The 15,575-nt window shown below is 47.2% G+C and overlaps 1 protein-coding gene across 2 annotated transcripts; it reads right to left on the bottom strand.

Annotated features, from left to right (window-relative positions):
- Positions 1–10,504, bottom strand: BZW1 (basic leucine zipper and W2 domains 1). Of its 2 annotated transcripts, NM_001006516.2 has the most exons (12): positions 10,422–10,504; positions 10,063–10,133; positions 7,274–7,450; positions 4,890–4,984; positions 4,565–4,630; positions 4,206–4,341; positions 3,532–3,641; positions 3,244–3,414; positions 2,768–2,914; positions 2,269–2,407; positions 1,305–1,427; positions 1–1,183 (listed from the first exon to the last, which is right to left on the bottom strand). In NM_001006516.2, the coding sequence occupies exons 2-12, from the start codon at positions 10,121–10,123 to the stop codon at positions 1,152–1,154; spliced, it is 1,257 nt and encodes a 418-aa protein (NP_001006516.1). In that variant the 5' UTR covers positions 10,124–10,133; positions 10,422–10,504; the 3' UTR covers positions 1–1,151. The 2 variants fall into 2 exon arrangements, with proteins under 2 accessions (NP_001006516.1, XP_025007949.1); XM_025152181.2 differs by lacking the exons at positions 10,063–10,133; positions 10,422–10,504 and having other exon boundaries at positions 4,979–4,984; positions 7,274–7,351.
- Positions 10,505–15,575: the final 5,071 nt, after the last annotated feature.

The following is a 15,575-nucleotide window of genomic DNA, read 5'->3' as shown; positions in this document are numbered from 1 at the left end:
TGCACTAAGAACGGCCTTTATTTGCTTGAAAAAGAAGTTGCTTTTTGTGTTAGTGGGTGCACTCAGGTTACGAGTATCTCAGCTCGTGCTCGTTGTTACCTTACAACAGCAGACTGTCTTGACCAGCTCTTTTTCTAATTACCTTCCGGCCCGAGAACCGCCCTCAAGAACTCAAAGTATTGGTGAACAGACAATCTGGTTTCATATAGCAACTGCCAGCATAAAATAATCCCATACAAGGGGCAGTGGTAGGGTTTTGCTCAGCTTACCTTCCAGCAGTCCTGTATGTAACAAACAGCACAGGCAAGGCACAGCCCTGCCCAAGCACCGAGCAGCTTCAGTCAGGGCTCTGGAAAGCTGCTGGGCAGCTGCATGCAGAACAGCGCTATTTGCTTAGGAGAGAAGCTGCGAACCGATCCTTGGCTGTAATATCAGCCCGAGCAGTAAGTGGTGCAGTCCCTTAGGAACTTGGGCCACCAGCTGTGACAGCAGGCTCAGAGAGGCCACTCTTCATACCCCACATTAGCTACTGAGGCCACTACCACCACCACGGGAGCTCCCAGCAGTGGGGCAGGTGCCTCGTGCAACAGCTGGACGCTAAGATTACTTTATGCTGGAAGTACAGGAAAAGAGATGACAAAAATTTTACAAAGATCGACAATCAACAAGGCTATCTGGAGCAAGTAGTATGGACTGAAGTGTCACACCAAGTTACCACACAAGCCACGGCCTCGTCGCATCGGAGGCTTTTTACAATTTAATTTGCAAACAGAACTGCCATAAATCTCATTTACCAAACCGTGTCTACTCAAACGCAGATAGAAAACCCAAGGAGGTAAAATGAATTTAATTGTGGAAGGCCTTAAATTACATTATTACAGTAGAAAATACAGGAGGTAGAATATAACTGAAAGGACAAATGCAGGTTAGAGTCAAATCTATAGCTCCTGTAGACTACCTACTTACTTAAAACATGGTTTTAAAAACTAAACCCGGTATTTCATTACCTATAGAAAACAGTTAAAATAAATTTGCCATGAGAGCCCTTATATCATGCTTGATACAGGGAGGTAGGATGTAAGAATCAGGACACATGAGACATGACACTTATCTACAGCTTCTGTTTGCTTTACTGAGGACAGTTCCAGAGGTCAGTCACCCTCCTCTGCTTCAGACTCCGACTCTGCAAGAGAGAACCCTTATCAGCTGCCGCCACAAGGCCAACCCTCCTGCAGCCGCAGCGTTCAGCCCCTGCAGCCCACCCAGCAGCTCCAAACAACAGGGACCGTGAAGTTTTCCATTACCTTCCTCAGCATTCTTGAGCCATTCAACAAACTTCTTCATTTGCTCCAGGAAGACGCTCTTTCCTTTCGCAAGATGTGCATCTTTATACCACTTCAGGATGGGTTCTTCGCTCAGAACTTCAGCTGTAAGGTGTACAAGAGTGATGTTAATAGGGCAAAACACCCAACAGCAGTTAGCAAGGAACCCTGCCTAGCAGCCTTTGCTTCCTTCCCTAGAAATGTCAACGTGTATCTGTTGGTTGTTCCCTGGGGATGGCTGGACATATCTGTGCTGCGAATAACTCCTCCAGTTCTGAGAACCACACATTTCAGATTGGTTGCTGTGGGTTTTGTGAGCGCTGCCTCCAGAAGCTGCACTTTCACTCCCCAGCAGTAACACAGCCTTGAGTATTTCACAGCTCTGAGAGTTCACATACTCTGAGAAAAGCTTCAGTCAATTGCTAGGAACAGATGTCAGAAGGACACCGCACCAGCTGTTTTCAATTGTTTACCATTTACAAATACAATATAATCTTCACATCAACAATTTTCCTTATGCTCCTGTGATGCTTCTACAGGCCCATAACCACGTCTTTGAGTAATACCTTTTAAGCAGCCATTTAGGAGAAGCTCTAGAGCACAGCAACACCTTGGCAGTCTCAATCTCTGCCTGTTCAGACCGAGAACTAAGAATTATACTTAAAACTTAGGAAAGGCTGTAGTTAAGTGCTTAAAAGTCTTATTGCTTTGCTCCTGGAGACAAGAAGCACCCTTCCTTGTCCAGAGTACTTATCCATGTGCCGAAGACTGCAGTACCTCCACTTGCATGTTAGAGTTCTAAGTTTGCAAAATGAGGGTAGAAAATTATTCAGCTATGGAAAAGCACTGTCAGAGCAGTGAGCTCCCCTGAAGGCCTTAACCAGGACCAAACCATTCTGCAATCCAGGCTTAAACAGAAAATGAAATCAACCCCCCAGAGATTTACCTTTATAGAAGAGCACCACTATTTTCTGGAAGGCCTTCATGAAGTGAATGTTATCATAACAATACTCCTGAATCTTCAACAGAAGAGTCAGCTCTGACTGACCTTGGGTAGTAAAGGCAGCAAGTAGAGGGCTGTATTGCTGTAATAAGGAAAAACAAGTTGGCACGCAGACAGAAAACATTTCTTAACATTTATTGCCCACCTACACTATCTTCATGCAGTTTCTATCAGCCCCTGCTTAGAAATTTACAACCCACACAGCAGGGAACCAATTTCCACACATTCCCTGGAGCTTTTCTTGCCAAAAATCATACTGCTTTTACCTTGAAAACAGAACAACAATCAACACTACAGTTGCAAGGGGAAGAGCTGCCCATCTAATGCTGTCTCAGTATTATGCTACTTGCAGATTTCAATTCACTTGACAAGAGAGCTGGAGACAAAAGGAAGCCCAAGCCCTACCTCAAGAGATGCAAAAGACTCAACTTGGTCACAATACCTTCAAGTGCTTAATGGCTTGCTCTGCTACCAGCTCCTCCTTTTTGTTCCACTCCACAGTGCTCATCACACTTGACCAGATTATGGCTATCACAGTCTGTTCTGAGATGTTGTTCTTCTTCATCTCCTCCTTTACATACAAGATTATCTGTCAGGGAGAATAAAAAATCATCATGTAGGTCACATATGACAAAAACCTAAACTGAAACTTCTATTCTAAAGACAGGTTGGAAGCCTTCAGTACACCTAAGACTCAGGGCATTAAGGAAAGACCACAAAGCTAAAACTGGTAAGACTGGTACTTATTGCAATTGCTAGTGGGAACTGGGTGCCTGAGCTCAGTAATTGGACACATATCCTCTTCCAATTAGCATTAAATAGTATTGCATTTCAGATAATTTGAGCTACATTCCCACAGAGGAAAAAGAATTAAAAAATCCAGCCACATATACACCTTTCCTGCAGACAAGTACTTACATCCTTAAAGGGATCTCCCCGTGACATCTGCTCCTGAAGTTCTTTCTGCAGCTCCTTTCGAGCTCCTATAGTTTGCTGGTTCCGAACATACTCAGAAAGTTCTTTCAGTCCTGCTTCAGTGAAGTACTTGGAGAAGTGTTCTACGCTTTGTTTGTTGGCTGGGAAGAGTTCCTGAAAACAAAGTATACAACAGCTGTTTCAAAAGAGAAATGTGTCAAGTACTTTGCTGGTAAAAGCTATTTACCGAGCTGCCTTCAGAAGTGAATCAGTAGCGGCAGCGATGCTCACCATTAGCCTGTTATCCATGTTTACTTTACGAAGACTGACAGCCACTGCATTAATGTCTTTCTCATTTATCCACGATTTGAAGAGCTTGACTGCAAAAGCTGCAGAAACACCTGTGAAACAGGGACAGCATATTACTAAAACTCAAAACAAAGGGAACCCAGTGAGTACGAGACACACAGATTGTCACACCCCTGCCACAAGCAACAGCTGTGCTCAGAGGTGGCCTTGGCAGCCTGCAGTACTTTTGTCTGAGGACACAGCTGCTGGCCTGCTGGACTCCTCTCACAGCTCAGCATCATGAGGGCTTCTCTGTACTAAGCTCCACTCTCACTTCTGCAATTTAAGAAGGAATCTGAGGACACAGCACACCTCCTGCACTGAGAGGTCCTTTTCCAAAACAAAGTAGTCACTTGCAGGGGAACTCCAGTGACTGCAGCCCCCAGCACTGTGCAGAGAAGCACTATGCACAAGTTTCCTAAATGAGGAGTTTCTTAAGACCTTCCATGTTGTGATCCAACGTGTTTATCTTCGCTAACTCTGAAGTAAAGCTATCACCCGATGAAGCCAGTGAGCTGCAGGGGCATACTGTCATCATGGTTTCCAGCTCCTTACAGTAAAGCTTGGCATTCTGTCCACATAATCATTCCTCTTACAGAAGAGCCAGCAACACTTACCTTCTTTTACTAAGTTCTCATTATAAAGACTGTTGAGAATTGATGCATTAAGCGTCCCATTGGCTAGCAGAATACCCGTCAACATGGCCAGTTTGTTCCTCTCAGACTCTGAGAACCCTTTCAGGAACAGCAGCAACTGCAAGCAGAAGAAGAGTTGTGACATCCATGCTGATGTTTACTTTTGCTACTCGATCAGAAGCACTGCTAGTGCACTGTCAGTCTTCTCCCAATAGTCACATAAGCTTGCTGTTCTTCAATTAACAAGATTCTATTTTAATAATCTATTACGCAACTCTTCCATATAGCAACAAATGAGCAGAATACAAAAGCCTCTCTGCCAAAACAAATCTACTCCATACCTTTTTGACTTCATCCTCAAAGCCTTTCTCCAGGTACTTGTAACGCCTGATGAGCTTGTTAAAAACCTGAAAAGAGACAGTGTGTCTGAAATGCTTTGGATTATCATTTAATTTGAATTAGGAATCAAGTTGAGTACAGTTGGTCTGAACTCCTTCAGAGAATTTCCAGCTTAGAACCATTCTACAGTGCCCACAGCCAAGAGGTTCCTGGGAGGCTTCTTCAAGCCATGCACTTTTTCTTTTTACCCAAACATTCAACTACACAAACATTTCATTTCTGACTACAGAAAGGTTTAAGTAAAATTATACTCATTTCAGAACTCACCTGAGCAAATGCTTGCATGGTTTCTAGGTCTTCCTGTGCTGCAAACACACAGACATCTGTGCGTGTCATGTCATCTGCCAGGGTACCACCTGGGGCTAAGGAAGAGTTTCAGTATTAGTGCTGTTACTCCTCAGTGAGAATCAAAAACTCCTAACATGAAAAATATGTTGTCTTTTCATGGTAAAGAGAAGAACCACATCACTAGAGAGATACCCTTGCATTTCTATCTGCTCTGCTGCTGTAGATGCACTAAACTTTAGATCGGTCGCTTACACACGAACACCTAAATGTTCCAAACCTCTACAGCTAAAATGACTGACAACACATCTTGGTCATGCCCAAGCAAGTTAATATGACTATACATGCTCTTCTTCCCCTAAAGGAAAACACTGAAGCTGCTTAATCCTAGCAACTTTTTACTACCTTCTGCAATGCTACTGCTTTCCACATCAGTCTTAAATAATCAAACAAGTCACCACAGGAGATTTAACACCTAGAAATGCTTATTCACAATTCAGTGCCTTTGAGATGAGCTGGAAACTCGAGCCTGGAAAGGTCATTTCAGCTCTTTAGACTGAAAATCAGAAGATGCTTTTTCCATATGCTTCTTCAGTTTAATACAGACATTTGCCTGGCACCCAGTCTGATTCATAACAGTGAATTCCAGTCACCAACTTCAGTGTCAGAACAACCTGTGATCAAATTCTGCACCATCCTACACAGAAGGGAGATCCTCTTGTTTTGCAGTAGTCAGAAACAAGACTTCAAGATGGAAATAAGCACTAGTGTTAAGAATTTTCAGAGGTGGTGTGTTCCTATTTTGTCCACGTCTGATTAAAGACCAAAACTAGTCTAGTCAGCTGCTTCTGTTCGTTATACAGAGCAAGCTGAACACAGCTGAACCCACCTTGATCACCACTGATGCAGTTGTGCATTTTTTCCCTCAGTCTCATTCTGAGAAAAAAACATTTCCTAACAGAGCACGCAGTGGTTTTAAGACTTAGAACGCAACCTCTCCCAATTTGTACACTAAGATTTCCAAGCAGTGATGCTCCATGTGGCAGACAAACCTACTTTCTCATGCGAGCAGCTCTTCTAACATCAGCAAGAGAGGCTCTTGCCAAAACAAACATTGCACAGTAACTTCAGCCTACAGAACACAGTTCCAACACACAGCCTTCAGATAAGCAAGCACGCTTTGTAACATTGCACCATTCTGGAAGCCTTGTTTTTGGCATTTCTCTGAGCAAGTCACCTGACAGTTCTCCAGTATCAGTGGCAGACCTCTGCACATGCAGCAGAGGGGCCCTCCCAAAGCAGCCGCCCCGCTGCAGGACTGCCACACAGTCAGGCTGTAGCCCAGAATATGATAATCCCTGTTCCTCCCCTCTGCATTTAGGTTATTTGAGTTCTGTTACATTTCAGAAAGTCTTCTAGAGCTGCCAAGTTTCTCACTGAAGTCCTTTTCCCCACCCAAATATATAGGGCAACAAATGCTACCATCTGAGATGGACTGGCTCTGTGTAGGCAGACAACAGAGCGAGCCCTCTTCACACCCTGTATTTTAAACAGTTCCCTGTCACTTGAATCCCTTCTCACTGAACAGCAGTCAAACGTGCAGTCTAAATCTAGGACTGCATCTTTCTTAACACTTTCCAACCTCATTTATCTTCATCTACATCTTGCTTGGTTGGTCAGCATCCCTTCCGTTCTTTGCACTTTACACACAAATACGAGCTCACAATACCTTCAGCCATCACATTTCACTTGCTCAGTTCACACCTTTTCTGCTGACTTGGCCACCACCTCATTACTCCCTCCCACACAAATACTAAGAGCCCACCATGCCCTCAGTGCCATTAGCCACAAACAACTTAAAACAGCACTCCCAAGACACGGCAGTTTCTTCTGCAAACAAAGCTACTTTGCACAACGATGGGGAAGGGTGCACAAGACACAGGATCAAGCCAGAATCCTCCAGGGCAACTCCGTTGGCTCTGCGATCACAGATGAGGAATACGAGCCAAGCATTTGTTTCCCATTAGCAGAAATGCGCTTCTTTACACAAAGTTTTACTGTTGGTTTAAAAAAAGAATTTTAAAAAAATCCAATATGCCTCTCTTGAATCTAAATCTGTATAGCCTAATCTAAATTTGTATAGCCTACGCTTTCAAAAGGGCAAACTATCTCAAGCAAAAGCATGGTGTGATATAGAGAGTATTTCTGCAGTAATCTGACTGGTGAGTTAGACCTGGGATACTCCTCATTTGCTACAGACAACAAACCCTGTCCTACACATCCAGCAGGCTCCCTCAGAGAGCTTTATAGTCAAGCAGAAGTCAAGTAAATGGAATGTGATAACAACCCCATGGAAGGGTACTTACCCAGCATTCCACCAGCCACCAGGATGTCAAAAAGTGTTTCTGCATAGCGGCGATAGTCAAGTTTTGCACCAGAAGCATCGAGAAACTTTGCTACCGCCTCCAAGTCAGTGCCAGTTTCAGTTAAACCTTGAATAATGCAGTCCTGGAACTGGGTGGGGTCAAACCTCTCTTTTTCATCTGCAAAGACAAGCGTTTGTTGAACTGAAGCCGTCACACACATTGATTTGATCTCCAAACATGGGAAAAGGTTTTTTTTCTTTCCGTCTTAGAAAACCAAAAAGGAATCTAAACGCTGTCAATTCTGAAGTGAAACAGAGCTGTGAACAACCGGGGTTACCAGCACAAATAGTGACATAGCAGTGTAGCCCAGAACAAATTCCAATGGCCAATAATAACAAATTTTGGTGCTTTCACCTCCACGCTCGAGCAAGGTGACGCTGAGAGCTATCAAAAGCTAAAACATACCTTGTTTACCTTTCAATGTATTTCTCAGTCCTTTCACTAAGCAGAGCAATCATTTGTGATGACGTGAACCTAACAAAACCTATCTGATTACTGAGTTGGATTCTTACACCCCTGCTCACACGTGATCACCACCTCTTCCCAAAAAACAAGGCTTAGCCACACGCCAGAAGTTAATTCCTAACATGTGCCCTACAACTTTGTATGTTTGATCCCATTATTCAAGTTCTGTTTCAGCCCTTTGGGCCTCTCCCTGTCTCAGATGAAATGCTTTGAGACACTGCATCATCACTGCATCCTGTTAACATGTACAGGCCAACTGACAGTCTGTGCTTTCTGCCCACGAAGACCACCCCCTCCTCTTCAGCTGGAGGTGAACAAAAAGCTATTGCCTTTCGAGCGCCTGGGGGAAAGGTAGAAATCTGAGCCAACCTCTTTGTCTTCAATAAACATTAAATGATTAACTCTTTTCTATTGTTTTAAAGCAGAACACGTTTTTGCATTTGTGATAAACCATTCGATCGTGGCAATGGAAATTGGAATGGACATGGAAATGGAAAATGGAAAGTAATGCCTCCTGTTTTTATCGTGTTGTCTCACAACACCAGAGGTGGATGTTGGTGGTATGGCAGCAGACAGAACCTTCCCACCAGTATCCCATTACATGTTGCTGCCGTGCGACAGATGGCAGCAGAGGGGCAGGCTGACAAAATGGTGTCTGACATCAGAGTGTGGATGAAGCAAAGGTGTGTCACTGAATTCCTCCATGTGGAAATAATGGCACCCACTGACATTCATCAACACTTGCTGAACGTTTATGGAGATCAAACAGCAGATGTGAGGACGGGGAGGTGGTGGGTGACAGTAGTTACCCCCAGTGGTGGAGGTTTTTGAGTGCAACATGCAGGTTCTTGTTCGTTGCTGGCAAAAAAGTATAACTAATGGTGGTGACCATGTTGGAAGATAGTGTTTTGTAGCTGAGAACGTTTTCTATCCAATAGTGTTATTGTGCTCTTTGTATCTGTTGTAGCTTCCATGGAAATACATGAGACATTACTTCTGGAGCAACCTGCACAATACACAGCACTCACATAACTAACAGGGAGCCTTACACGAAGGGGTCTTCACTTCTATTCAACTCAGTTTGTCCTTAGGTTATGCAAGCCACAGGAAGAAAAGCCTTCAAATAAAACAAGAGCTCTGCTGTAAGCCTTTACTAAAGCACTACCTAACAGCATAGGTAGCATTTTTAACACCTGAATAAATGATTTTCTAAGGGGCACATCAGCGTCCTTACGTTCAGTGCAAGTTACAACACGTCCCTAACAGCAGGGTGGAGATTTGAAAATGGTGAAGCAGTTATTTTCCAGGACAGATCTGTGAAACTCATCATTACTGCAGCATTGCTTGGAAGTCAAGTAGTGGTTAAAGGACACACAGTCAGGTACTTCTGGGCCCCTCCGTTACTACTTCAGTGGCTATCGCGCCCTCACTGCCATCAACGTGACCCAGAGCACCACGAGGACACCAGTAAAGGGTGTTGGATGGTGTAAGGACAGGAGGCAGCAAATACAGCTGCTTTAAACCAGTTCCAGATTGCTCAAGAAAGGTAGCTATCACAATCTGGTAATAAGGAACGGCCGATCCCTTTGTGAGGGATCCCTGCACTCTAAAGCAGGTGATCTCCAAGAAGAGAGCCTTCCCTTGGGGCTGCCAGCCCTTCAGTGAGGTTAGGGAGGGGTGGACCCAGAGTCCACATTACTTCCACCTGTGCTCCCAGTGCCGGCTACACCTCTCCACCAGCTGCTCCGTCACTGCTTCAGGCCGTGCCCTAACAGTTCCCATACAGATGGGCATCGCCAGAGCCGCCGCACCACCTCTTCAACATCCAATGAACGCATCCCACATCACTCACGTTTCCTCAGCCGTTAGCTCCGCTCGCGGGATCCCGGAACAAGATATGGGCACCGCACACCCCTCGGCTGCTTCGCCTTTTTGTTTTGAACCGGGTACCCGCACAGCACCGCAGGGCACCGCAGCTCCCAGCGGCCCCGCGCCGACGCCCCATTCAGACGCCGCTCCCTAAGCACGACCCGCAGCGGGCCGCCCCGGAGCTGCCCGTGACGGGGGAGCGCCGCAAAGCTGCTTCAGGCCAAGAACACACGGTGCGGCCCACGGGACCCGATCCCCAGCCAAGGTCACGGCAGCCGCACGGCCCCGCTCCCGCCGCTTCACTCCCCTCACGCGGCGCCACGCTCGCGGTGCTGTCGCGCAGGAGGCCCCGAACAGCACAATACCGGGCCGCGGCCCCCCGGGCGGCCCCTTACCTCTCTTCCTGGTCTTGAAGCGCTGCCCCGATAGCGTCGGCTTCTGCTGCTTTTGATTCATAAAAGACGCCCTGCGCGGGAGCACAGCACAGCACACCTCTCTCAGCGCCGCCCGGGCTCCCCCCGCCGCCGCTCCCGACGCGCCCCGCGCAGCGCCGCGCCGCTCCTCCTCCCGCCGCCCTCCATTTGCCGCACCGCGCTCCCCCCCGCCTCCCGCCGCAGAGCGGCTCCGTCCCTCCCGTCCCGCGGCGCGACCCGGCGGCCCCACGGCGCTTCGCCGCTGCCCGCGCGGGGGCACGGAGCGATCCTCTCCACCCCGCCGCGATCGGCCTGACCCCCACCGCCCCGCCGTCGCTCACCGACTTTAAAGTAGAGAGAAATCGCCCGAGGGCCCGGAGCGGAGACGAACGCGAACGGCGAAAAGGAGAAGCGGCGGAAGCCTGCGGGCGGAACCAACGCGAGAGAAGGGGGAGGGCGCGCCCCGCCCGGGACGGACCATCGCGGTGCGCCGCAGGGGGCGCTGGGCCGGGCCGGGGAGGAGGCCGAGCTCCGCGGGACCGCCCGCCCGCGGCCGCCCCAGCGCCGCGGACCCCCGGCACGTGGAGATGCCCCCCGCCCGTCCGCGGAGCCGTTCGCCCGAGAACCCCCTGGAGGCGAACGCGCCCGCGCGCCCCCGTGACGGCGTCACACGCGGCAGCCCCTGCCGCCTCCCCCCGCGCGGCGCTGCGCGTGGAACGGTCCGCGGGCGGCAGCGCCCCTGGCGGCGCGGTGTGAGGGCGGGCATCGCCGCCCCGACTGCGCTGCAGCGGCCCCTGCAGCGGAGATGCGAAACGCGGCCGGGCGGCAGCTGCGCCACCGGAGAGTGCCCCGTCCGGCCGGTCGGTCAACGCCTACTTCCCCTCAAGCCCGGAACGCGTGCCGCGGCTGGACGTGAGCAGCGTGGCGGCGGCCGCGTTGCACAAATGTAGCAGCGACAGCGTCCAGCCGTTCCCGAGGCTGGTAGAAAAGCGTCGTTTGCTTTGGTGCTTTCTGGGTTAAATAAGCAGCAGCAGACGGGTTGGATCGCGAAGCCGTGACAGCGTGGCAGTTAAGGAAGATGGTCTCAGGAGCAGCAGGCCCAGACGTGGGGCCACTGACGCCTCCACCAGGACTGTGCTGCTCTGCAGAAACACGGCTTGGGAAAGGGAAAGCATCAGCCTTTCTGCCCCACCCACAGAATCACAGGGGTTGGAAGAGACCTCGAGAGTCTGAGTCCAACCCTGCTGCTAAACAGCCTCCCTGTGCAGGCACACAGGCAGGTGTCTCCACACACGGTCCCGAATACCTCCAGAGAAGTACCACAATCTCTGTGGGCAGCCCGTCCCAGCGCTCCATCATGCTGACAGTAAAGAAGTTCCTCCTTGTGTTAGCGTGGAACTTCCTGTGTTCCAATTTCTGCCCATTACCCCTTGTTCTACTGCAGCGCACCACCGAAAGGAGTGCACCCACATCAACTTGGGTCCCACGCGTTATGTGCTTATAAACAGTTATGAGAACCCCTCTCAGCCTTCCCTTCTCCAGACTGAACGGTCATGGGTCCCTCACAGCGCTCAGCCTTCCCTCGTATGGGAGATGCTCTTATTCAGGCCCTTATTCATCACTGTGGTCTTCTCTAGACCCTTTCCAGGAGACCCCTGTCTTTTTGAACCGGGGAGCCCAGAACTGTATTCCACATGTGGCCTCACCAGGGCAGAGTAGAGGGTAGAGATCACCTCCCTTTACCTCCTGGCCAGGCTCCCAGCTTTGTATCATCAGCAAACTTGCTGAGTATGGACTCTATCCCTCCATCCAGGTCACCAGTGAAGATGTCAAACAAGATCAAACCCAGCACTGACCTCTGGGGATCACTGCTAGTTGCAGGTCTCCAACCAGACTCTGCACTGCTGCCCACAACCCTGATTATTAAGAGCTGTAAAACTATTAGTTCCTAAAATCGTATAAGAGTTGTCATTTCTTTTCCTCCAACCTTAGTTATAGTATCATCTCGTAAAGACGCCACGTATTCTGGTACAGACAGACAAAGTTATGGGTTAAAAACTACTTACATCTGATGTAGAATCATGTTCCCGAGTTCCAGGAGCACAGGCCTTGTCCTCCTTCAGGTAACACACCGCTTCTTTTACCAGCAGTTGTAGCAACAGAAGTCATCCTGACTGCAGGCTGTAGAGCAGTGCACCCAATAGAAGACAGCATAAACAGAACCAATATGGTTCTATAAGTCCAAAAAATTATATGCGATAATGCTTACATAGACATATCTGCAAGACCAGCTCACAACACACAACATGCTGGTAGAGGACAGGAGAGGCAATTGCTGCTGATTTCCTTGCCCTCCAAAAGGTAAAACTACTGATTAACCCAGAGCTCACGGAGCTGCCAAACTTCCACCAGGTGTAAAGCATAGTGTTCCTTTGGCTAAAACTCTTGAGCTGTTAAGTTACCAGCTGTGCAAACAAAGCAAGTCATTATACTTTATGAAGAGAAAATGGGATCACCTGCACAACCATAGCTTTAACTAAGGTTGCCCCCAGCCTCATTTATTCTTTTTAACCCCAACAAACCATTTCCTTGGCTGTGAATTTTATGGCTTGTCTGGCCCAGTAAGGAACTGTAAATATTCAGAAGAATGCCAGGAGGTTCCTGTGTGATGGCACTAAAGGGCAGCAAAGTGAGCTGCATCTGCTGCTCTCTACCTGAGGAGCACACCAAATATGTTACTTTGCAGTGGAGGCTGGCCCTCTGAAAACCTTATTCTGGAATACACTTACCCTCTCTTGCTCCAGTTTTTGGCACCACGTGCTCTCCTGTTGGTCAGAGCCCAGTTTCTGGCACTTATACACACACAGGTATGCAGAACAGAGTCCTTCACCCAGAAAAATGGTCAGACATGGGGTTTAATTAGACAGGACAAACTTTGCTGATCAGACACCGGACAAATGTGCTAACAATCAGCCTAGATTACCTACTTACCACTCTTCCTATGCTTGTTTCTCCCTTTTCCTGTACTACTTTTCTACTATAAGTTTAGTACTAGACCCCAGTTGGTTTTCCCTCCATCCCATAAATTCCACACCACCTCCCCAGTCTGGACAGTGCTCTGGACACCCTCTTCTTCTGAGTGTCCCCATGGCCCACAGAGGTGATGGCCCCTCTGTGACAGCCCCAGCAGAAGTCAGGGTAAGGGCTGAGGGGCTGCTTTCTCTGGCTGGATTATTGGGTTTCCCTTGCCTTCCCTTGTGCCTCTGGGCTCCTTGGTGATCACGGAGACAAGACTTCTGTCACACAGCCTGAGCAAATACTCTGCAAATAGTATCTTTCAAGTACATCTTGTACTTTGGAATTGACACAACTATACTTTACAGATTTAGGACAAGAGGACTACCAAATCCCCCGAGTTCATCTGTTACGATGAAATTCATTACCGCAGCAGACTAATGGGTGTCCTGGTTTCAGCTGGGACAGAGGTTTTTTTTCACTTTGTAGTGTCTAGTGTGATGCTTTGTTTCTACTTTGGGAGAAAAACAAATGTGATAACATGCCAAGGTTTTATTGTAGCTGAGCAGTGGCTGTGCAGAGCCAAGGATGTTTCAACTTTCCATATTGTCCTGCCAGTGAGGGGGATGAAGGGCACAAGGAGCTGGGAGGGGACAGTTGACCTAAGCTGGACAAAGGGATATTCCATAGCATATGACATCATGGGAAAAAAACTTTATACTGACCAGGAGAGCAGCCACTGCTTGTGGACTGGCTGGGCACCTGTTGGTGAGTGGTGTGCAACTGCATTGTGCATCATTTGTTTTGTAAATATGTATTATTACCATTACTATTGTTATTTTCCTTTCTCTTCCTTTTCTGCTTTAGAAAATAACTTTTTATCTCAATCCACATGTTCTACTTGGTCATTTTTTCCCCCCAGTTCTCTTCCCTGTTCCACTGGGAGTGCGGAATGAGTGACCGTGTGGTGCTGAGCTGCTGCTGGGTTAAACCACAATGATGGGAAAACACAAGGCTCGCCAAATCACTCACTTTGAATTGTAAGACCAAGCACTGGCCATTCTTACTGCCTGTAGGAGCCAGATTTCATTTCTCACACTGTTTTCATTGCTGTTTTTGTTTTTGTTGTTGTTTTTTCTTGAAACAGTACTGGTTATGGATCAGCATCACAAATAGCAGGACAGTGCCCTACAAGAATGCTTTTACTGAAGACATATTTAAGAAAACTCCAGTTAACAGCCCAATGAAATCTAGAAAATACATCATCCAAAAGTACCCCAAGTGAGATCGCATTCAGACGTAGAGTTTGCAAGTACTTCTCATTCATATTAAACCCAAGGCAGAGATTGGTTTGATACTCATTCTAAAATGAGAGTGTTTGTCTAAATCACAACTAAAAGCCAAAAAGATAAATCATGGACTATGAAGATCTCATTTTAAGGAAAAGAACGCAGACGTATTAAGGAACTGACTGCAGGAATTAATAAAAGTCTCAGACTATGAAACTGCAAAGCATATTGCCAGCTGAGCTTTACTCATTAGCTGCAGTGCCTCACAACTTATCCAGAGGAAGATAAAAGGAAAACAAAATTAAAAGGAGAACTTGTCCAAAATAAGCTATCAAGTTTCTCATTACCTGGAATATTAATTTATTTGTAAAGGCATATAATCTTCTTGTGCTGCTACAGATGTAGATAAAACGATCTATTTGATGCTGCGTGCAGATCACTCTCTCTTCTATATTAACTAATTTAAACCTACAGACTCACCATTAAAATAAATGAAATAAGCTTAGATGTGTTTATGTAACTGAGAGCAGGATATGAAATAAAACTTGAGCTTTTGCAAGTGTTTTGGCAAACAATGACATTGTTAAATGTGTTCCTACTGTTACTTTCATTATTTGAAATATCAAAGGTGAAAGCTGAAGATTCATTTGTATGGATATTTGTACTGGCTCTATTTAGCCCAGACATTTTCTTTGTTTTCTCTGAAGCACCTTTGAACTTGCTTTTCAGTCTCCTCTCCTCCTGAGGACGTACTCCATCAAGATTCATAGAGCTGTCACTACGTCACTTTAAAACCTCCTTTCTAGCATGTCTGTCACAGTGTTCATAATGTTTGGCACAGCTGACTTAAACAGTGAGCTGACACACCTGGTTTTAATGACAAACTTCTCTATTGCCAATTGTTCCCTCTTAGCCCTGCTCCTCTCCATCTCTTTCAGCTCAGTCACCTGCTGCACGTCTGCTACTCAATATCTACTTGTCATTGCAAAGACTGACCCCATTTCAAAACCAAATATTTTTGAATTAGTAAGAGTTCAGTCCTTTTATCTGAAATAGAACATCTCCTGTACCTCACGCTCTCTGCTCACCTACAGATGAATGCATCGGCTGTGACCTACTTCACCTTTTCAGTGGAAAGAGGGAGCAAAACTGGAAAAGGCAAAGGAGAGGCGGAGTGAATGCTGACAATGT

This window comes from Gallus gallus, chromosome 7, assembly GCF_016699485.2.
Source record: "Gallus gallus isolate bGalGal1 chromosome 7, bGalGal1.mat.broiler.GRCg7b, whole genome shotgun sequence".
Taxonomy (NCBI): domain Eukaryota; kingdom Metazoa; phylum Chordata; class Aves; order Galliformes; family Phasianidae; genus Gallus; species Gallus gallus.
Note: the sequence above shows the minus strand (reverse complement) of the source record. Positions and strands in the feature narration are given on the sequence as shown.

Excerpts from the sequence above, each read along its gene's own strand:
- BZW1 (NM_001006516.2), bottom strand. The coding sequence starts at position 10,123 with ATGAATCAAAAGCAGCAGAAGCCGACGCTATCGGGGCAGCGCTTCAAG. Across the intron at positions 4,985-7,273 it reads GGTGGCTGGTGGAATGCTGG|CCCCAGGTGGTACCCTGGCA; the intron begins GTAAGTACCCTT and ends ACTCTTCCTTAG. Across the intron at positions 2,408-2,767 it reads AAGCCATTAAGCACTTGAAG|CAATACAGCCCTCTACTTGC; the intron begins GTATTGTGACCA and ends TCCTTATTACAG.